Source organism: Abramis brama, assembly GCF_963993115.1.
Source record: "Abramis brama genome assembly, chromosome: 16".
Classification (NCBI taxonomy): Eukaryota; Metazoa; Chordata; class Actinopteri; order Cypriniformes; family Leuciscidae; genus Abramis; species Abramis brama.
In genome coordinates, this window is record NC_139978.1 from 33345801 (window position 1) to 33369184 (window position 23384).

General features: G+C 37.6%; 1 protein-coding gene across 3 annotated transcripts in view; it reads right to left on the reverse strand.

Annotated features, from left to right (window-relative positions):
• lrrtm4l2 (leucine rich repeat transmembrane neuronal 4 like 2) overlaps positions 1 to 13500 on the reverse strand; it is a 31998-nt gene extending 18498 nt beyond the window's left edge. For 2 of the 3 annotated variants that reach the window (XM_084086796.1, XM_084086795.1), the window contains exons 1-2: positions 13233 to 13500; positions 4796 to 6408 (exon numbers count right to left, since the gene is read on the reverse strand). In XM_084086796.1, coding sequence (XP_083942922.1) covers positions 4796 to 6408; positions 13233 to 13236 — 1617 coding nt within the window. In that variant the 5' untranslated portion in view covers positions 13237 to 13500. Of the gene's footprint in view, positions 1 to 4746; positions 6409 to 13232 lie in introns of all 3 variants that reach the window. The other variant, XM_084086797.1, reaches the window with a different exon arrangement.
• Between the last annotated feature and the right edge of the window lie 9884 nt (positions 13501 to 23384).

Consider the following 23384-nt stretch of genomic DNA (forward strand, 5'->3'; position numbering starts at 1 on the left):
TAAATTCGCGCCTACAGTATCTTTGTAGAACCTCAAAAAAAGAAACAAAAAAGATGCTACAGCCAATGACGACTCAACCTCCAAGGACAGTTTTTAATGTTTCATCAGATAATAACTACTCAAGATTTTGCTTTAGTATAATTTTCAGGACAATTAGGGCCGGATTTGGGATTTGGGACAACAGCTTAGATTTCGGGACGCCTGGTCACCGTACGACCTGCTGCGTATGTACCTTGAAAACGCGCTACCTGAAATTGCCCGAAGAGATGTGCATTCAGTCTAAAAAATAAGCTCAAAATTACAACTCCCAAGTTCACTTCACGGTTCTGGAGGCAAAGCATCCTTATCTGCAGCAGTAACAAGCAAGCAAGCATCCACTTATGAACCTTCAGCAGGGATCCGAAAATGAGCAATTTCATGCTGAGATTAGAAGTGTGAAGCCAAGGTGGAAGTGTCATTGAAATACTAGGAAAACAATCTCGATTAAAGGGTCACCAGAAGATTGGAGAAGAAGTACAGATTAAAATAGAGCTTGATGTACAGTGGTTATGCCAAGACATTTGCCTTTAAAATTCAAGATGCCTGTTCCACCATGTTGTCTTAATGAATCAAAACATAAAGGACCGACAGCTGGTTTTGAATTGCGAACTGTCAACCGTACGAGAGATCTACTGAAAAATTAGCACATGAACAGCATGAGAGTATGATGTTTACCCAAATGCAAAATTTATTCTGCCCATGGTGTTACATTTAACAATTACAGTACTGATCCTAAAATACTCAAGCCTCCTAAAAAACATACACAATTTTTGAATGGGTGAACAGAGAGATGAATGACTGATAATTCAGGTATAAGCTCTAAATGCCTTCAGCATGATGCATATGAGCATATGCCACACTGTATATTTCTATAATTTGGGAGCTTTTAAGGCTGGTGGGAAAATGATTGACATCTTTATGGAACTATCAAGCACAGTAAAATTCTCTGAATGTCACACATCAGCACTTTGGAGACAAGCCAGTATAGCATCACCATCATCATTATGGTGACAAGTTAAGGCAAAGGTTCTCAGCTGGTTTTGCTGCATTGGGCGTCAAGAATGGGATAGGAATAGGACAACGTTCAGTTTTTAGTTTCTAAATGTCTTCTGAATTGCAATGGATTTATGCTCTCTGCAGATATTTACCTTACAGTGTGTAATTTTAGTGTATTTGTGGTTTTCATGGATGAAGGCATTTCATGCATCTGCTCATTTTTGCATCTGTGTAATTTGGCTAGATTGTAATACACCGATGAAATAGCACAGAAATATAATTTTGATAGAATGGGAAGTGTTTTCTCCTTCCTTTTAATAAACCTATCTATTGCCCTGCCTTAACTATATGCACAATAATGTGGTTAGTTACTTTTACTGTAAATAGGGCTGTGCATCAATTTAAGCATGCTAATTAATACATTAAATTAATTGATTTGTGAAAAATCATCTAATGAAAATGATACCATTGAATTTCAAAAGTGGCTTTAGAAGTCAACATATCATTAAATAGACTGTTTTTCAATAATATAGAAACAAAGTATATCATTGACTTAGCCTAGGTAACACTTTATTTCAGTGGTCCATTTTTGACATCCTTCCAACTACATGTCAACTATCATAAGAGTATTAGTAGACCGCCTGGGTTAATATCTGCTAACGCTTTGTGACGGCCCCCCCAAAGACATTCTAATTACGTCAACTTATTCTACTAACCCGAACCCTAACACCTAACCCTAACCTAACAGTCTACTAATACTCTAATAAGAGTTAGTTGACATGTAGTTGCAAAGTTGTCAGTGGAGTGTCTAAAAGTGACAATCGAAATAAAGTGCAACCCTGACCTAAAGTCCTCAGCAATTATGTCTATAGCGGCTATTTATGTAGGATATAATAGAAGCATATGGGTCTGGTCTGACTGCAGACTCGCAAAAGCTAGACTGAGATACTTCAGGCTTGAATTTCCATGGTAAGAAAATCCCTTACTACGGAATTCACATGAGTATTAGGAGGCATGATAAATTGCATTACTTATTAATTATACTAAATGACCATGTTCAATTGAAAAGCCTATTTTTATCTTTTGCACTCCCTTTCTGTGACCCTATTCATACAGCCCATCAGTTGAGAACCACTGTGGTGCACAGCAGAAAAGTGTTTCAGCCTGAAAGATACAGTACCGTGAGGATTTGATAGAGCCAGCCAGTGCGATCCACAATTGCTGTGCTTTGTGTCAAATTACAATTACAAGGTAAAATTATAGGCCAGACATCTTCCCCATCAAAAATGTCATGCAGTTTTTGGTTAGGTTTTTAAAAGCTTTCCAAAATAATGAGAGATTAAACTAGAGCCAGGTCAATTTGACAAAAACACAGAAAAAAACGCTCATTAAATGTCAAAACTAACACGTGATGACCCGTTACAACACAGAGCTCCAAAGAAGTGATCAAATAAATGATGTAGCAGCCCCAAGCAGGAGTTGAAAGACTAGGCAATAATTGAAGGTGATGGAAAACATGAATATGTACATTGATTTCCAACAGCTGGTACTGGTAAAGGGCAAAGAATGTAGTCATGCAGCATAATGCATCTATAAAAACAAAAAAATAATGCTTTGTAAAATAAAGCTCCATAATTTAAGTACATAATTACTGAACGCTATTTCAGTTCCTTCTCGTTCCATGATAAACACAGGGCTGATAATAGTGACTCACAAGAATGCCATTGTGAGTGTTGTTTTGTGTCAAAAGGCTTAGTTTCTGTAAGGCTACTAAAGATGACAGAACTCTGCTGGGATTGTTAGCTATGAATTAGGTTTAATTGAGGGAGACCATCAAGAGAAAATTATAGAGTCAATTTAAAAGCACTCAAGGGTTGTAAAATTGAACAAACTACTATGGTGGTCAAAGGATGAACTTGTTTACAAGTTTTCAACTGTCAATGTACGAAACAAGGTAGCAGAACAGATTGTTCTATGAGCACATGCTCTAATAGTCACTTTGCCACGGCTCTAACCACTCCAGCATGAAGGGATAGCTCACTTAAAACCAGTGAGTCTTAGTTATATATTTATTTATTGGTTGGTTGGTTCAGGTGTTGTGATGTCTAGTAGTATAGTAGTATGACTTTCCATTTAAAGGGAGAGGTCATCTGATTACAAGATAAACAACAAGATTCAAAGTTAATATATACTGTATACTCTCTGACTTGATTGATCTGACTTCTAACATCCCTAACATCCCTCTTTCACTTTTGGCTCCTTGCTTGCAGATCAGGAGATTTTCTCATGATCAGATGCTGCTCGGTTACCTGTCACGATAAGACATATTTACATTTACATTTATGCATTTGGCAGACGCTTTTATCCAAAACGACTTGCATTGCATTTCAAGGTACACATTTACATTCTTATCTGTTCTTGCTTTCCCTGGGAATCGAACCCATGTCCTTGGTGTTGCAAGCACCAACACTCTACTGTTTGAGCAACAGGAAAGCCTGTAATTCTCATTTAAATCTCAGTGAGCAGCCTCAATCCTTTACTGTTGCTGTGAACCACCACTGATTTACTTTCATACTTTTCACTAATAGTGACTATCATCCTGTGCAGTGTTGATCATAAGGGGGGTGTGGACTGTTTACAGTATAAATCTTTGGAGGGGTCCAAAAGCCTCCCATCAATTCAAGCACTACCCAAAATGCTGAATGTTGCCATTATTTACTCTTTCTGAACATGTATGCTGTTATCTTTTCTGTAGAACATGCAAGGGGAATCTTTTGAAGTCTTTTTTTTTTCTTAATTCTTTCCCCGCCTTTCACGATTTTCGTAATTTGTGAGACAATGCTTCCCAGCCATTGACGGAAATGTCCAGCTTTCCGTGTTTTCACTGTAATGTGGTAGGGGGCGCTATTAGGCATCTTCTGAAAGAGTACTGAATCTTCTGATCAAACCACATGCGAAGAAGCAGCAAAAACAAGCAATATCATATGTAAGCAGATGCATGTGTAAAATAATGCAATCACCAACAGCATATAAATCAAAACTGCCTAATATTACCAAATGAAATGTCGACCCAGGACGAGGTATAGGACTGTGCAACCTTAGGGGGTGTTAATGGACTTGATCTACTCAATCTATGTTTTGATCATCGTTCTGAATCCGATCTGGATGTAGTCTTTGACAAACGTGATTTTCTCAGCTTTTTGCTCAAAACATTTTTTTTAAGCATGTGGGTCTGTTATTTCTTGTGATATATTGAATATTCAGATATTCATACAAGAAAATAATATTCTGGGGGCCATGAAACTTTTGTGAAGGGAAACACAGGGAACAGCCATAGTGGCAATGTCTGTCAAGCTCGAAAAATAGCAAAACCAAAATAGTTTTTCATATGACTAAAGCTTCAGAATATTTGGAATATAGTGCACGAGTCAGATGGACTGCATTTATGCTAATTTCATGAAGAGCAGCTTGACAGGCTATTCTTGTATGAAAAATCTTTGCGTTAAGATTCTCATTTGGGGAAAAACAATAACAACATGCATGTTTGAAATGACCTGGTGAATAAATAAAAAGATAATTTTAGTTTTTAGATGAACTATTCTATATCTTAGAATATACTACTCGTGCAGATATATGTGAGCATTTCAAAGTAACGACAGTGCAAAGAGAAGAAAGAATTATATGGGCAGTCATGCTCTTAAAAAAGTTTACCTCTGACTCCCCGGTGCAGAGAATGCGTTTTTTTAATGGTAGGTCATACCTCGCACTCTCTGGAGCCCGAGATGGTGCAGGTGCACGCCCCGTTAACCAAAGAGTCCATCGTCTCTGCATTGGCATGGTTGTAGCTCAGATAATACTCTTGCAGTTGTGAGTTGATGTTATGTTCAGGCTCTCGAGTCTTTTTCCTGCGCTTGCGTCGGATAGAGTGCTGCTGGAGTTGCCTCATGCTGTTAGGGTATCGTCGCCACGACACGTAAATCACTAATAGGATTAATGAGACAGAGAGAAATAGGGCAACGCTGCCAGCGATGATCTTGTGGAAGGTCATATGCTCAAACTCAGGTTCGGGGGTGAAGGGTAGGGTGCTAGGCGTCACTGTTAGAGGTGCTAGGACTTCTTTGTCAGACTGAACAGGGAATAAAACTTTTGGGGTGAGTCTTTGTATGTGAGTAACTTGGGAAAGCTGTCTAGTTGAGGTGCGTGGGGTTGTAGTGGTGGTTGTGGGTGGCTTTGTCACATAAAGAGTTGTCATAGTAGTAGTCAAAAGAAGTGTTAATTCCGTGGTCGGTTCTACAGTAAATATCTCCTCGCACACCGAGTTGTTCCTCACTGCCTCCATGACTCTTTCTCCCTGAAGAGATTTGGGAGTGCTGCAAATGATGCTGGCATCTCTAGTTCCCCTGAAGTTTCTCAGCCAAGACACCAGAGGGCAGATACTAGAGCTACAGTCCCATATGTTTCCTGCCAGGTTGATGGTGCTAATGGAGATCCATGATGAAACCACTTCCTGGGACACATTACTGATCTTGTTAGACTCCAGATTGAGAGTATGCAAATTGGGCAAACACCTAAAAATAGCAGGATCCAAAATTTGAATCTCGTTGCCTGATAGATCCAATTTTTGTAAGGTGTGCCAAGTCCAAGGCGAACCTTGGACGACAGTCCGTATGCGATTCCATTGCAGATAAAGAGCCTGTAGATTTAAGAGGCGTGGAAATAGGAAAAAGTTAATCCTGGAAAACTGATTGTGTTCAAGGTGAAGTTCTGTCAGCCTGAGCAGTCCCAGAAAGGTTGTACGAGTGATAGTCCGCAGGCGATTGTAACCTAAATCTAGAAACTCCAGGCTCCGACATTCCATAAACGTACGGACAGGGATGCTTTTGATGTTGTTTGATCGCAGGTGAAGATTCTGAAGCTTGCGAAGTCCATGGAAATGCCCTGGTGTCAAGTCCTGCAGCTGATTGTAGGACAGGTCAAGGTTGCGTAGGTTTGGGACAGTCTCAAAGGTGCCATTTTGCAACTGCACAATCTTGTTAGAGCTTAAGATTAGTTCCTTTAGCCGACGAAGTCCCTGGAAGGCCAGTCTATCCACTACGCTGATGGAATTGTGGTCCAGATAGAGCCAGACCAGCTGGTTGAGGTGAGCAAACTGGTAAGGTAGCAACAACAGGAGGCTGTTGTACCGCAGGGATAGACCCTGGCACCCTAGAGAGATGTTCTCCGGGACGTCTTGAAAGGCGCCAGACTCGCAGTAAACAATCTTGCCTTCGCAGCGGCAACTCACAGGGCACATCCGCTCCCCCTTGCTGAGCAGCAGGAGAACAGAAGCATGGAGAAGAAAACATGACAGGCGCCCTTCCCAGAGTAAGGGCCCTGCAGAGAGACACAGACAGAACACAGACAGACAACATTTGAGGTCAGTTTTAGTATTCACCCTAGAGAGCACAGGCTTGCAGGTGACTGAGTACATATGTGCGCAGCACATCCATTATGCACAGCCTCACCTTTATCATCAAGGAAAACGATTCATGACTGTGATGGATGGGGAACATCCTGCAGAGTGTGGCGAGTGTTTTCAAGCTATTAAGACATAATGCATGACATCTAAAAAAACGCACTGGGGACCCTCTAATTGAATACGAGGATTCGAGTGGATTTATCCATCATTTAGTGCTACACCTTTTAATGTACCCTGGTTTCAGACAAAATGGAAGCGAGTGGGAAGCGAAGAGAGTGTTTTAAATGAATGGAAATCAATGAGCTCCACTTATCAGAGCGGAACTAATCAGCATACGTCTAACTTACGCACAGAGCCGTCCGTCGTTGCTTGTACACCCCCTCAAAAGATTTAACTAATGTTGGTGATTAAAAATAGCATGCCTTCACAATCTATGTAGCTCAAAGCAGCCAAACACTGAATGCATCTTAGGCGCCATGCTAAATTAAGAGTGAGAGAAAGGCAACATCAGGGTCATCCGTCTCAAAGTTTGTTTGTATCATTAGCAAGGAACACATGACAAATAAGATTCCTGCTGTTCTGCTGCTTTGCGCTGATGCTTTAACAAGAAGAGATGTGCAACAGTAATGGGGCTTACCAAACGGTTTACACAGTAATCAATTTTATATAATAGTGTCCTATTGGGGCAGTAAATATGTTTTGTTCTGTGGCTAAAGGCCAGTCACCCATCTCCTGCTGACTAGTTACTGGAACAGAGATATGGTATTGAGAGCACATCACTTCCTTTAGCAGCAGAGATCATTAGCGACATGGTCTTAATGGATAAAGACCCCATAAGAATGTGGTAATTCTTCCAACATGAGACCGCACTGGCTAACATAGCTGCCTCAGAAGACAACATTTTTAAAATAATTATATGACCCATTAATACTGCACATTCTCTTAATTGGGGGCAAAAAAATTGATGAAACCTGCACTCTCACTAAGATATGGATAGGTTTTTCTCGAGGGTATTTCATGAGCAACTCGGTGGATTTGAAACATTTTCTCTAGCTTGTTATTAAATTGGTACAACAGGAAAAAAAACTTTAAAAAAAGACTGCATGTGAACCTATGCAATCAATCTCCAGGTCTGGCTGTTAAAGAAATCAATGAGCAAATTAAACCTATGAGAGTCATTAGAGGCTAAAGATTTGCAGAGCTGATTCGCTTAATGTTTTCCTCTCACTTAACTGTTTAAAATCAAGAGCAGATAAGGCTGTTTTTAAAAGCATAGCCACCCAATGTGTTCTTCATGGAGGGAGAGTTTTATCAAAGCTGTAGTGTGTGTTCCTGACTGTCCACATGCTACATTATTTGAATCCTGGTTGTAAAGGTATAGTTCACCCAAAAATGAAAATTATGTCATCATTTACTCATCCTCAAGTTGTTCCAAACCTGTATGAATTTCTTTCTTCTGCTGAACACAAAAGAAGATATTTTGAAGAATGTCGGATAACCAAACAGTCTATAAATAGAAGGAAAAAAAAGAAAAAAAACTATGGAAGTCAGTGGGGCCCATCAACTGTTTGGTTACTGACATTCTTCAAAAAATCTTCTTTTGTGTTCAGCAGAAGAAAAAAATTCATATACATACAGGTTTGGAACAACTTGAGGGTGATCAAATGATTTTCAGTGAACTATTCCTTTAACGAGCATGATTCCTTAAAAAAAAAAGTCATTTTGGCTTACGGCTTCCTGTTTCATTCTGAAATTCATCACATTACTTTTGGTAAAATTGTGTAGTAAGCACGGTTTCATCTTGTCTCTTCTTGTTGCTCCCTGTCCCTTACCTCACTCAATGTCTCACTATGGAGGCCATAGTTGTGATCTGATAGATGCACCAGATAACATGAATAATTTAATGTAGAACTGTGAACTTTTCACATGTGTCACCCCCACGTTTTAACAGACCTCTTTTTTTGGGAGCCCAAGGAAAACTAATTGACATTCAAGGACACTCATGTTCATGATTCTATGGTTCAGAAGGCCATTAACAGGGCTTTCGACATCAGGACGGGGAGAGAGGGTGAGAGAACGAGAGCTGCCATCTCCTTTGGCAAAAAGACAAGTTGATATTTCAAATGAATCCTGCACTGTTCCATTACCCTGACATGGAGAGTAATACACGGGCCAGACTCAGCAGGAGATGATTAAGAAGCAAGATGAATGCAGTGAGGGTTTGAGAAATAATGTAGCAGGGTAACAAAACAAATAAAGCAAATGTGTCAAACAAGCCACATTTATCCATTTCTTCAGGTACACAAGAGTACACATCTTTGGTGCTAGCAGAGACTGCCGTCTTTTTATCCAAAGAACAAACAACCACCAACACCGCCAGAAATGCAGCAGATGGAGAAAGGAGTTGCTCTATAGTATGTGTTGTGTTTAAACTATGGCTGTCAATTGAATTAGGTCAATTAACTGTATTTAATAAACTGAACTTGAATTAATGCATTATCATTTAGGAGATTTCCTCATCTTAAATTGATATATGCAATCAACTTGAAAATTATTAATTAAACGGCGTATAATGCAATTAATTCAATTAACATTATTAATAAATTGACAGCCCTGGTTTAAACTTTGAAGGATATTGCTTGATGTCATGCTTTGTGGTAGATTAACTTTCACTCAAGATTCAATTCCCAGCGCACAGAATGAGCCACCAACACTTTCCAATTGAGGTAAAGGTTTCCTTTTTTTCAGACTCTCAGTCCACAGGGACTGCCTTTCCCAATGGACTGCCCCTGCAGTGCTATTTATAATGTTTTTCCTCTCTGTCCTCAGTTTAATGTTCAAGGGAGTAGCTAATCCTAATTTGAGTCTATTTTGTGTCATCCGATCATAATCTGATTGGAATACAAGCCTTGTCAAGAGCCATAGGGGAGAACTAAACCTTGCCAGAGGAAAAGGTAAAAACATAATGTGGTTCTGAGAACTTCATTATTTTTGTCAGTGGCGATGCTGAAATGAACAAGCATTCAACCTCATCTGTTCTCTGTGCAGTTGCTAGCTCAACTGGTGCTAGCAACGTCAAGGTTAAGGGTTCAAATCCCAGGTAGAACATAGGTCGAATGTAAGGTAAATTACTTTTTTTTTTGTAATCAAAAACATGAAACCTTATTGACAAGCCATTTGTTTCCGTAGTGTGTTTGTATTTAAAAAAAACAATTATATATATTTAGTGAAACAGGATATCCAATGCCACTAAAACATGGGACTTGATTTTATCCATCAGAATTGATTCGATAGTTTAAAGTGGGCATTCAAAGCTGAATGGAGTTTGCAGTGGGATGTGGAGGACTACTCTCCTCCTGAAACACTCACTTTGGAGGAGGCTTTTGAGGACTGGAATGTGGAGGCGTGGAGGTCAAGTTTACTCTACAGAGCATCTCTGTTTATCCCAGTGGAAAAACTGCTGTTTCAAATCCATCATTATTTGCTTTCATTGTAAATAGGCAGCATTAACTAAAACATTAACTTAAAACTATGTATGCTTAACAATTTGACTATTGGTTATCATTATTTTAAGTCTAAGCCAAAAAGCCTAACCCTAATCATGGATGAATACTTCATTATATTAAAACTACTACTAATAAAAACAGGAAAGTATTAAATAAAGCATGTTTTAAGAGTATTGTGGCTGCATGTACAGTCGTGGCTATTTTAATACTATATTAAAGGTAGTTTGGTGTGCATGACTGGAATTTCTGAATATTCCTAATGTGGTTGGACTTGTGCCATATGGACAAAGCCCCTCTTTGCCCTGGAGTCCTTAAGATAATGCACTTTGTTAATAATATTAAATTAGATTAATCTTGATAGAGCATGCAGTTATCAGCTGGTATTTTCTCATAGTTATTCTGGCATACATTAAGTGTTTGCTCACATTAACATATCTGTGGTTTGAAAATGCATTATTCATGTCAACATACTTAATTTAACACTGTTTAGCTCTTAGATTTAAAATGGTCAAGTCATTTCTTCGTTTAGCATTATAGGATGATCTTCAGTTCCACACAATATGCCAAGTAGGGAATTCTCTGGTTTTCAGATGTAGTTTCTGTAGGAGAACTTCACATGCTCCTCTCATAGATGGCTGGAGTTCTTCCAGCATTTAGTTCAACTTAAAGGGTTAGTTCCCCCAAAAATGAAAATTCTGTCATCATTTATGTTGTTCCAGACCTGTAAGACTTTTGAAGATATTTCAATGAAATCAGAGCGATTTCTGTCCCTCCATTGACAGTCCACACAACTACAACATTACACTTCAAAAAGTTCATAAAGTGATTGTAAAACTAATCCATATGAATTGAGCAGTGTAGTCCAAATTTTCTGAAGAGACACGATTACATTATATGATGAACCGATTGTATTTAGGCTTTTATTCACATATTAACATTCAACAAATACATCAGATATGGTAAAGGGAAGCTTGCTTGCTTGATGTGAAAGAACCAATGAGGTTCATTCTCGTGTTACGCAGGACGTTTGAGCTTCAGCGAGAACCAATGAAGTTTATTCTCGTGTTACGCAGCACGTTTGAGCTTCTGCGAGAACCAATGAGGTTCATTCTCGTGTTACGCAGCACGTTTGAGAATCTGCAAGAACCAATGAGGTTCATTCTTGTGTTACGCAGCACGTTTGAGCTTCAGCAGGAACCAATGAGGTTCATTCTCGTGTTACGCAGCACGTTTGAGCTTCAGCAAGAACCAATGAGGTTCATTCTTGTGTTACGCAGCACGTTTGAGCTTCAGCAAGAACCAATGAGGTTCATTCTTGTGTTACGCAGCACGTTTGAGCTTCTGTAAGAACCAATGAGGTTCTCGTGCATCAAGCAAGTACGGCTGAGCTTCTGTTCTGATGATCAATATTTATAAGTGAATAAAAGCCTAAATTAAATCTGTTCATCACATAAAGCAATCGAGTCTCTTCAGAAAATTGCCATTCAATTCATGTGGATTAATTTTATGATCTCTTTATGAACTTGGTTGCATGAACTGTCAATGGAGGAACAGAAATTTCCATTCAAATATCTTCATTTGAGTTTCGAAGATGAATGAAAGCCTTACTGTTTTTGGAACGACATGATGGTGAGTAATTAATGAATTTTTATTTTATTTTTTATTATTATTTAATATCAGGTTTAACTCAAGCTGATCATGCCTTGGCTATTCAAATTGGTTTGAAGCAGGTTTATATTTAGAATTGACAATATAGATTATCCAAATGATTAAAGAATGTAATATAAAGAATGACATTCTGACCTTATCAGAATTCCCATATGTAACCCCTTCGGTTCATCTCGCTCCGCTTTGAGTAGGATTCGAACCGGCATTGGAGATGAGCGCGCTAACAAAAGCTGCGGTCTTTAGCGTCAGTTGCTAGTGCGCCTCTTGAGGCCAGGGGAGTGAGGTTTACTCACACAGCTCTAACGAGCTGGCCTCTGTTACACATACTTGGAATAATTTGTGGAACTAAATTTCGTATGTTAGAGTGTTGAGTGAGGCATCAATGCATCTGGGGACAAGCAGAACGTGGTTCTGTTTAGTAAGTGATCTATATTGATGACCAATGTCTGAGTAGCGTAACATGCTCCAGGATGTGCTCCTATACCTTATTCAGTAAAGAATCAGCAGTGTTCACAGATGGAGGCGCTCTCTAATGCATATCCTTAATTGATAACATGGCCACTGATTCAAATGATGATTGAGGTAATTGTGGATTTCAGTGTAAAGCACAAGGAAATTTACCATTATGAAGCCTAGCAACTGCTGAGTGCAGCCCAGAATGCAAATTACAAAGACAAGGTCTATCATGTTCCACTGGACTGCCAGGAAGAGACCAATTACAACACTGTAAAAAGCTTCCTTTCCACTTGACTCAGACCTATCATAAAGCATTTCTAAGCTTTTAATAGGGTCTGCCTAAAATTATTATTATGCTTGCTTGCAGCTTTAAAATAATTTTTTTGGGTTACAATGTATATGAATATATAATAAAACATGTCACCTTTCTGCCCTCAGATCAGTTTAAATGGTCCTGCAGTGTGACAATGCTTGTTCATAAAAAAAAAAAAAAAAAAAAAAAACAGTGATAGCAAAAAGGTACGGAGACCTTTTTCAACAATGTTGATAAACTAAATGTAGCAAATGCCACATCTACTGCTGCACTCGTTACTGTGGGCAACACGTACAGTTCTCAGTAAAGAAAAAAGTATTTGTTTTCTGTTGATCAATGTTCATTAAAAAAGGCTATATCAAAAACAAGAAAAAGATGCTTTTGTTATTCATAAAATTTCGCATGATAAAGCTCGCTCTGTACAAAGTCTCATATGTAAAAGTCCAGAAGCATTCACGCTTTTACATTTTAGCTCCATAATTCACTATAAATTACAAGGCGTTTGCGTTAATGCTTGTGTCTAGTGATGAATGACCATGAGGTGGAAAAGAACATGACTGAAATCGGGAATGGAGAAATTGATTGACCATCAAAATGCAGGCAAAACACACGCACAAATCCATAATCAATAAACGCGTCCGAAAACACACAATTATCTAATTTGCACCAGATGATTCAAGTTCAAGGATTTGCATGCGCCTCGAAAATGAAAGACTGTTTGTCATTACGCACTTAAATGCGAGAGCACGGTCATTTAGCAAACCAACAGAAATGTTTCTTTGCTTTATGTTCTTACCCATGGCACTGGTTCTGCTCCAGTTGCGCGTTTATAAGGCGATTCACTCCAGAAATCTCTCTGCGCTTTTTGGTGAAGCTGAAGTGCAACTCAATGAAAGCGTCAGTTTATTGAGCGCATTTGCGCGCGAGTCAAATTGACAATCATAACTACCAAAAACCGAGTTAATACCTCAGGTTACTGATTCCCACGAACATTAAATTGCATAAAATCACGAACGTGATGGTTAAAGCGAAAAAACAAAACGAAGGGAAGTTTCATCAGGTGACAAAAGGCATCACGATCCATACTGTAGATGTGAAGGGTTGCTGGATGCTGGAATCTTCCGAATGCGCGCAGCTTCAGCACCAGCGAGTCAGAGGGACGTGTTGCATCCACCGGTTGTTGCGCTGCGAGCGATTCAGGAGCGTCGCGGATGGACAGCAGCGATCACACGTCACACGTCTGGGGGTGGCTGTGGTTTACTGGTTCAGTGATTGAAGATCTGTGCTGATAGGCTGCATGTTCTCAACTCAACTCAAACAAGTGTTGATTCATCAATCTCGACTCTTTGCTTGCAGGCACTTTAAAGGATCTGTACATGTACGTTTTCATGCGTCAGTCTTATCCCATGTTGTGTTATAACCGGGTGAAATATAATTTGTTTAAATAAATATTAATTAGAATTTTATCACAACAATTGTATTTTAACAGAGGGGGTTCATTTCACTTGATGTCACAACTTAGATTTGAGTAGATGTTGATTTTGAACATGCCACTGGCACGCATGAAAAAATCTGGCAATTTATTAATACATTTTCTAAATTTCTCTTCATTTTCCTCTTTCTCTCTTTAAACACTCTTTTTTGAGAATATTTCAGTTGATATGATAGTTATATATTTTTCCTGTGGACATAATAGCACTTTCCATCCTGTTAGTCTTCTGTAAAATCCAGTTCAACAGCACGTATATCTACGGAAGCCCACTTTTGTCACATAAGTAAAATTAAAATAAAAATCATGTTGTTGTAAATCATAATTATTGAAAGTCGAAATGATGACTGAATCATAATTATTAAAATTGAAATTGACTTAAAAGTTAATAATTATGACAAGGTAGAAATTTAAAGGTAAAAAAGTCAATGTTTTATTTTTAATCTCATAATTATAGTTTAGCATGTCATAACTATGACTAAGTATATCATAATTTCATCTGTTTCATGTTATTTATTTGAAGTCATAATTTCTACTTTTCATCTAAAAAATATAACTTTTTTGTATGTCATAATTCTGAATGTTCATCTCATAAATATGACTTAGTATGTCAAAAGTTGACTTTTAATGCAATATTTATGATTTACCAAGGCACGATTACCCCCGTGCAGTGGGCTTCCATATATATCAGTATTAGCAATGGATCCGATTTTTTATCTGTGTTGTTTTGTGGTTTTAATTGTTTGTTTTTTCTCCTTTATTTTTATTCTCTTACTCTAAAACACATTTAGCAGATACATGCAGTAGATTTATCACTTGAGTCAAAAGCAACTAAAGTCTGAACTAAATAAAATGCAATATTTATAATTTATAAATGTCCTCCTGCCACCAACTAGCAAACCGTGATTTGACCAGGCTGTGACAAACTGATTATTTGAAAAGAGGGACATGGTCTTAGATGATTCCTGGCTTCTTGTTTCAGTAGAATAGAGAGAGATCATTACAGGAAAGAAAACTGAGTTTGTCAAACCATTTCATGGAGTAGTTAAAAGCCTGATCCCTCAATTGTCTCATCAAACAGTGAAAACTCAAAGTTTAAAATATCAAAGTTTTGATAGTAAGAAAGAGGAGACATTGATTGACATGTAAATGAGGTCTCATTGATACTACTCTTCCAATGCCATCTGTAAAGCAGGCAGAAGGACACTATTCAGGTTTTATATTAAGAGATGATATTCACAAAATGAGCTATATATCTGCATCAGATCTTTCTATGGATCAGCTATATATTTGCATCAGGTCTTTATGATATTTTATTGAAGCTGAAGAAGACTTTGGAATGGTTGCATGGACAGCTTTTATGATACCTTCATGGTGCTTTTGCCATTTTAAAGCTTGAATGAGTTCATCCCTATTCACATTTTATGGAAAAGAGTCATCTCTTTTTATTTTCCACCAAACAAAAAAGAAAGTAATGCGGGTTTGGAACGTGGGTGGGTAAATGGGTGACAGATCTTACCTCCAACAAAATCAGTCTGTGCACAATAAGCCCCATATATCTCACTGATTCCATGGAGGACACTATAAATATCAAAGTTTTATATGACCGTATGATTTTAAAGTTTGCCCTGCAGATGTTTAGGAAAGAAACCATCATTCATCGATGCAAAAGTGAGATAGTTTTATAACGATTTGGTGTGCCTTGAGGGCTGTTTTGACTATTTAATGCTTCATTGAAATCACCCTTTGAATAAATGAAAGTTGTTGGCAGACAGTAGGCGATGCTCTCGTGATCTCCAATTAAAGTCAAATGTAATTATGTTGTAATTCTCTCATCATCAGCCAAAGTCAGAAGTTGCTGTTGACTCACCAGCTAAACACAGATTAGCAGCTCCATCGGTTTGGACCGGGATCAGCTCCGATACAGAGCAATATGTGTTTAAAATGACTTTTTAAAGGTCATATTAGCATGACTCATATGATTACGATCTGTGATGTCTTTGTCCTGGCCCAACATGCGTGTTATATTTAATCAAGAACACTTATTCTCAACCCCCTGTGCTTCTTCATTAAACATTGAATTACCTCTGTGCAGTCGCAGAGATAATAATTAATGGATGTATATGATCAAATGATGGTTGAGTAACCTGCACATTTACAGTATTATCTGAGCTGTTAGATTTAAATGCTTGCTTGATTTCTAATTGACCATGAGAGGAGTTCTGTAAAGTTCAGTTAGAGAAAATTACATTACGTGGTCATTATCATTAGTGCATTATTTGTTCATTTTCCCCTCAGTTTCTTGCATATGCTGAACACACAGATGTGTGTTTGGAAGTGCTTTGAAATTCAAATGCTTGGAAGGGCTCTCGTCCAATCAGATACAAGAATAGTAACTAATTGTTGTATGTGTGTATGCGTTCACATAGCAATGCTCTGTCGATGTTGACAAAATTTCGAATTTAAAATTAAAATATTTATACCGGCCGCAGCACACACCATTTTGAATTGGAATGCCAAAGGGCATTTACAAACTTATTAATAAATAATATATTATTTAATAAATGTAATTAAATTAACACACACACACACGCACGCACGCACGCACGCACGCGCACACACACACACACACACACACACACACAGTAGTGTGCAGAAAGTGACAACGGTCCAAAGTAACAAAAAAAAGATGACATGTTTTCAGAACTCGAACAATGCAAAGAAAAAAAAAAGGAAGAAAGGAAGAGTTCACAATTTTCTTTCCCCATTTATATATAAATGTGTGTTTATGCATGTCATATATACAGTGTATATATATTTAGTAATTTAACTAATTTAACTTTGATGGTTATAAAGTCAGTTATATCTGAAAACAATGTGGATATTTGGCATACTTAAAGTCTGTTCAATGTAATTTGAAGAAATAATTGTCTAAACATCTAATCAGACAACATTTTTTGTGTGGCCAATTTACATTTTATTTTATTTAAATGCAAGGGAGCAATTTCCTAAATCCATTTTTTTTTTTTTTTCATTGACAGCTACATAACTGGCAATGTTGTTGTGAAGGTATTCTGTGTGTGTGTGTTTTTTTTTTTTAAATGTATATATATGTAAAATGTATATGTGTACAATGAATATATAAAAATGTAAAACCGCAGGGCTGATTTTCGGCTTTAGTCTGTAATTTTTTGTTTATTTTTTTGTCCTAACCTCACGTTAAAGGCACATATATGTGTGAATCACAAAATTAACAGGACATAATATGTCTTGGTATACTGAATCCCCAAAGAATCATTTTTTTAAATGTCAGGTTGTGTGAAAAATTCATCTCATACCAACAGCTGAGGTACACAGCAGTCTGTGTGTAGCTCAGTGAGCTCCCGGAGGACTCTTTGGAGGGGAAAGTCAAAGGACATCTAAAATAAGTTTATTTTCCTACTACTGAGTCACTGAAAACATTTAAAGGGTTTTTAGGATTTATCTGGTTGTTTATCATGAAGCATGACATTTTGAAGCAGTATCAATTACTTCTCAGTGAAGTTTTGTAAAGAGTCCAGCACCGATTTAACAGCCAAGCTACTTTTCATGCCATTTTTCATCTTTATGGCCACTCTTTTTTGAGCATGAAGAAAAGGCAGAGATGAGCTCTATACCTTTAACACGTTAAGCTGATATTGTAATCTGAAAGAATGCACTCTGACAGCTGTGCAGACCATAAGCCATAACTTTTATCCTGACGCTTCTGATCACATTAGCGCTGGAAAATTCAAGACCAAATCTAAAAAAACGACTTGCCCTGGCTTATGCAAGACTTTGCTTTGACCTCTGGGTAATTACTTAAATGAGCTATGTGCCAGTAAAACCACTAAAAAACTGTTCGCTTGCATAATTACTGCTGTCAATGCATGATTTATTCGGGTTTTATGGTTAAACGTTTTTTTTTTTTTCTTGACAATGACTGACATTGAGAATTGATTCTAAAAGCATTTAGTTCTTATTACCTGTGGCGACAGACTCGTGGACTTTATCCATGCACCTTTGGTATTTGCTGGAGTGTTAACACAATTTACTGTTTATTTCCCCCGTTCAATAAACCTCTTAAACATTTTTCAGTGTGTCTCTATAGAGTGAGCATGAATTAATAATCTGTGGCCCCTTAAAAATCTCTTTCATTCAGGAATAAGGTATCCTTGGAGAAAGATGTGACATTTATACATACTTTATTCTGCTTTATCAAGCGTCTTCATGTTATACTCTAAGGTTTTGTGTGTGTTTTGTGGTGTTTGTGTATTGACCTTTTAATGTCAAAAACAGTATTGTAAACGCCACCTCAGCTCCATAAGATTACTGAGGCTGACAGAATGCATAGCATTTAAAATGTATGATGTTATACAACCATAATGAAACCTCAAACCGTTAAATAGGAGAGGTCAGGGCCAGTTTTAACACAACATTTCTGTAACACAAAAGTTCTCTTATGCCTGAGAAGTGCATCTTTGGATGTTCTATAGCCTATCCATTTCTATATGTTGTTGGTTATGCCTTTTTTTTTTTTTTGCTTTTAATTTGATAGGACAATTGAGTAAAGACATGTAGTTATAGGAAAGGAGGGAGCGGACAAAGACCTAGAGTTGGGAATCAAATTTAGGTCGGCTAAAGTGATACTGTGTGATAATTATTGAAGTAATGAACATGTATTTTAGTATTTGCTTGAAGACTCTTCAGCTGTAAAAAGACATGTTTGTAATAAACATTTTTCATTGCATTTTCTTTTTTCATCCACTTGCAGTTTAATAAAATGCACTGGCGCATTGTTAACCTTAGATGAATAACATCTAGAACACAATTCTATGAAAATATTGTTATTTCATGACATTAAATGAGTGTGTTCACCCTAAAAATGTCAATTTTAATCATTTTCTCACCCTCATGTTGTTCTAAACCTAGCTGTATGGTTTTCTGTGGAACACACACGCACACATGCGCACACACACCGTCTTATATTCTCAGTATTAGTAGACTGTCTACTTAATATCTACAAACACTTTATTTTGATGCTCCCCAACAGACATTCTACTGACTATAAGTAACTTTGCAACTACATGTCAACCTATTCTACTAACCCAAACTTTAACCAAACAGTCTACTAATACTCTAATGACTGTTAGTTGACAGTTGTGAAGTTGCTTATAGTTCGTAGATTGTCTAAAGTGGACTATTGAAATAATGTGTAACCCAAAGACATTTCCCAAAATATCATCTTATCTTAACGACAATAGGGTAAATGAGTAAATGACAGAATTTTCAGTTTTGGATGAACCATTCCTTTTTGGGGGTAACTTGTGCCACAAAATCTGGGTGCAACAGTTGTCTGAAGACTTTTCTTGGCTGTATTTTAAGAACAGACTTTAATCACTGCATGAACATAATGGAAGTTGTTTCCATAGTGTTAATACACATTCTGAAAGTCTCTTCCAGCATAGACTGCTGGTGTATTTTAATGTGACACTTAAACTGACTCATACTTGCCATGAAATGACCCACTGGGAGTCCAACGAGAGCGCACTTTGTTCAAGATGGAGGAAAGCAATGCAAAAATGGAGAACAGTATCATAGCAATGTTCCAAAACTCCCCTCATGGACTTTCTGAATGCTGCTGGAGGTATAAGCTTTCGCTGCGTCCAGTTAATCAGAAGGAGCGCTCTCTGTCAGGTCTCATCTGAAAGTAATTAAGAAATGGTTCAGAAGACAGGCGAGCTGCTGATACTGCCGCAGGAATAGAGGGGAGAAGAGGGCCACGAGTCTGGAACGAGTGCGAGATGAGAAAGCTTTTAGTTCCTGGCAGACGTAAGGCGAGAGAGAATGGAGTCTTGTGGATCGATTGAGGACCTCATGTGGCACTTGTGTGCGTTTAGCAAGTTTTTTACTCTCTTGGTTTGTTCTAAAAAAACAGAAATGAGAGACGCCCTGTTCCAAATTTGCTTTTGTTCTGGTTTGCGGTTCACATCATGAAACCCTTAAAACATTCACCTAATCGATAATCTCTTTCAATCTCACTGAATGGGGAATAATGCTCAGAAAATGACAAGATGCAATTTATCAGCAAAACCGCTCTCTGACTGCACAACAGGCCGAGCTATTCTGAAATAAGTCGGCTTTTGTCTCAAAATGGCAAGGTAAATCAACTGCCATTGAGTTGCCAAGTTGTTTGGGCTACTTGGAATTACATGTTTTTATGGTCTGATAAATGAGTTCTTATTATTGAGACTTCATTCTACGGTTGATTCATTCACTCCATGTGAGATTTGGAAGAACTTTTATGCCAATGTTCATGATGTTGTTCTGCATTATGACCACACAGCCATGTTGTATATGACATTGATGTAGAATAAATCCCTGTAAATGAATACAAATTACAATTGCATTTCAATTGAATAAACTCTGAAATGCTGAACTATGGAAATGAGAGGAAAGCGTCATATTTCTCACTTTAGACAGCGCTCTGGGCTCAGTCCCAAAGAAAAGACATATTGCTTAGTTTATTGTGACACCTTAAGCATATTGTGCTGTCACTGAAAATAAATAATTTGTTCCGCCGTCCTCTCAGAAAAAATAAAAATAAAAAATCATATCAAAGTGGAAGACGTACAAACCATTTAACCAAAAGGAAAATTTTATTGCTTGGAGATTGCTCTTGCATAACTCAGGAGACATAATTGAGTTCTCAGCTTCATGTAAAATGTTTTTTCTCAAAACAGACCGTTGTTGACAAACAGAGTGTAGTGCTGTAAAATTAACTGAGAAATATGTGCGTTCATATTGATCTCTGACTTTCGATTGCAGACTTTGGCATATTGGAATATTTGAGCATATAGTTAAACTGTAAATGTTTGTAATTTTTACAGAAAAAGACCAGAAAAATGCTACGGTTTAAACCTTAATTGGTGTCACAAATCTGTTACGAACTGCTCCGAGACACGAGGGTAGAGGATCCAAAATCCAAAAGCAGCTTTTATTAAAGGGGTTATCCAGAATCGTAATCCAACAAGCAGAGGGTCAAACACAGGAAGACAGTCCAAACAAAACAAAACAAAACAAAACAAAACAAAACAAAACAAAACAAAACAAAACAAAACAAAACAGGCAGGGGTCAGATGCACAAGAGTAATCCACGGGACAGGCAAGAAATCCAAAAAAAACCAAGAGACAAGAAAACCAGGGAAAACGCTCAGAAGTGCAGTGCAACAACATACAAAACTTTGCAGTGAGTGAATGAGTGAACATGGTATAAATAGGCTGAGACTAACAGGGTAATGAGACACAGGTGAATGCAATCAGTGATGATGAGTCCGGGTAGTGAGTTATGGGAAATGTAGTTTGTGAGGGAGTGATAATAGTCTGATGTGGAGTGCCCTCTGGTGGCTCTAAAGGGCACTCTAGCTGGTGACCGTTACAATTGGCTACCGGTAAGTGCAACAATACATTATATGTATTTTTAAAGTACAATTACTGTCATATTGATGTTTTTTTAAAGTATAAACTATGAATTACCATAATATTTACAGTGAAAACAGTAAAAGGAGACTCCCAGATATGCACATCAAATATGATCGAATTGTATAATAAAAATAAATAAATAGTTTCTTCTTCATTTGTGTGTGTGTGTGTGTTTATTTTTATATATATTTTTTTAACAGTGTAAAAGATCTCTTCTAAAACTCTAGAGGAGACACGTGAGATTACTGGGGTCTTTTTCTCAAGAGAAACAACTGAAAAGCAGCCCTTTCAAAGAACCATAACTATAACGATAACTATATTATCCTCCTAATCAACAGACTATAACATTCTGTTTATTATAAGCTAGCAACGCACACAGTTATGGTGTCTTCTGCATTAAGTGTGCATGCTTTTTAAACTCGGCTGGATTGCCTGTCAATGTTTCTATCGTTCACCAGCTGGAAAAAAGATCATTCTGTAAGTGATTCCAAAAATATCATTCCTCTGGGTCGTTATCATTATGGTTGCTATTCTCAGAACAATAAAAACTTTATAGTTATACAGGTGCTGGTCATAAAATTAGAATATCATCAAAAAGTTGATTTATTTCAAGAATTCAACTTAACAGGTGAAACTAATATATTATATAGACTCATTACATGCAAAGTGAGATATTTCAAGCCTTTATTTGTTATAATTTTGATGATTATGGCTTATAGATTATGAAACCCACGAAATCAAAATCCCAGAAAATTATAATATTACATGAAATCACACAGTAATTACACAATAATACCATGGTCATTGAACCAGGTTTTGGTTCTTTTGGCAGTGTGGGCAGGTGCAAATCCTGCTGGAAAATGAAGTCAGCATCTCCATAAAGCTTGTCTGCTGAAGGAAGCATGAAGTGCTCTGGAAATGTCCTGGTAGACGGCTGCGTTGAGTGGACAGCACAGTGGACCAACACCAGCCGATGACATGGCTCCCCAAACCAACACACACTGTGGAAACTTCACACTGGACTTCAAGCATCTTGGATTGTGTGCCTCTCCATTCTTCCTCCAGACTCTGGGACCTTGGTTTCCAAATGAGATGCAAAATTTGCTCTCATCAGAAAAGAGGACTTTGGTCCACTGTGCTTTATTAAATCCAGAGTCAACGCAGCCGTCTACCAGGACATTTTCAGAGCACTTCATGCTTCCTTCATTTTCCAGCAGGATTTGCACCGGCCCACACTGCCAAAAGAACCAAAACCTGGTTCAATGACCATGGTATTACTGTGTAATTACTGTGTGATTTCATGTAATATTCTAATTTTCTGGGATTTTGATTTCGTGGGTTTCATAAGCTGTAAGCCATACTCATCAAAATTATAACAAATAAAGGCTTGAAATATCTCACTTTGCATGTAATGAGTCTATATAATATATTAGTTTCACCTGTTAAGTTGAATTCTTGAAATAAATCAACTTTTTGATGATATTCTAATTTTATGACCAGCATCTGTAGTTATCGTCTTTGGTGTGAACTGCCTTTGCTCTTCATTTGATGTTATTTCTGCTTAATAACCAATTGAGAAATGAAAGAGTTATTTGATGTGATTTGTTTTAAAGAATCAATGAAGCATTGACGACGACCTTTTTTCTTTCTTTTTTTCTTTTGTACAGAATTGGTTAGTTGGGACAAGAAAGAAATGTTGACCAGTCCACATTTAGAGTTTTTAAAATTATTCAGAAGTTTGTCTTGAGGCGTTCACAAGTTTAAAGTTTTGCAACGCATCTAAAAAGGAAGACATCAAACAAGTTCCTCAAAAATGTAGAGGAGAGAGTTGTCTGAGTCCACCAGCAGTGTGACATTGTTCTTCCCCCCTCAGGTTTTATTCTTAATCTCAGACCCACTTCAACCTTGAAATGCACCGGATTCAAAGTCTTTCTTTCACCGTCTCATACCGCGACTCTC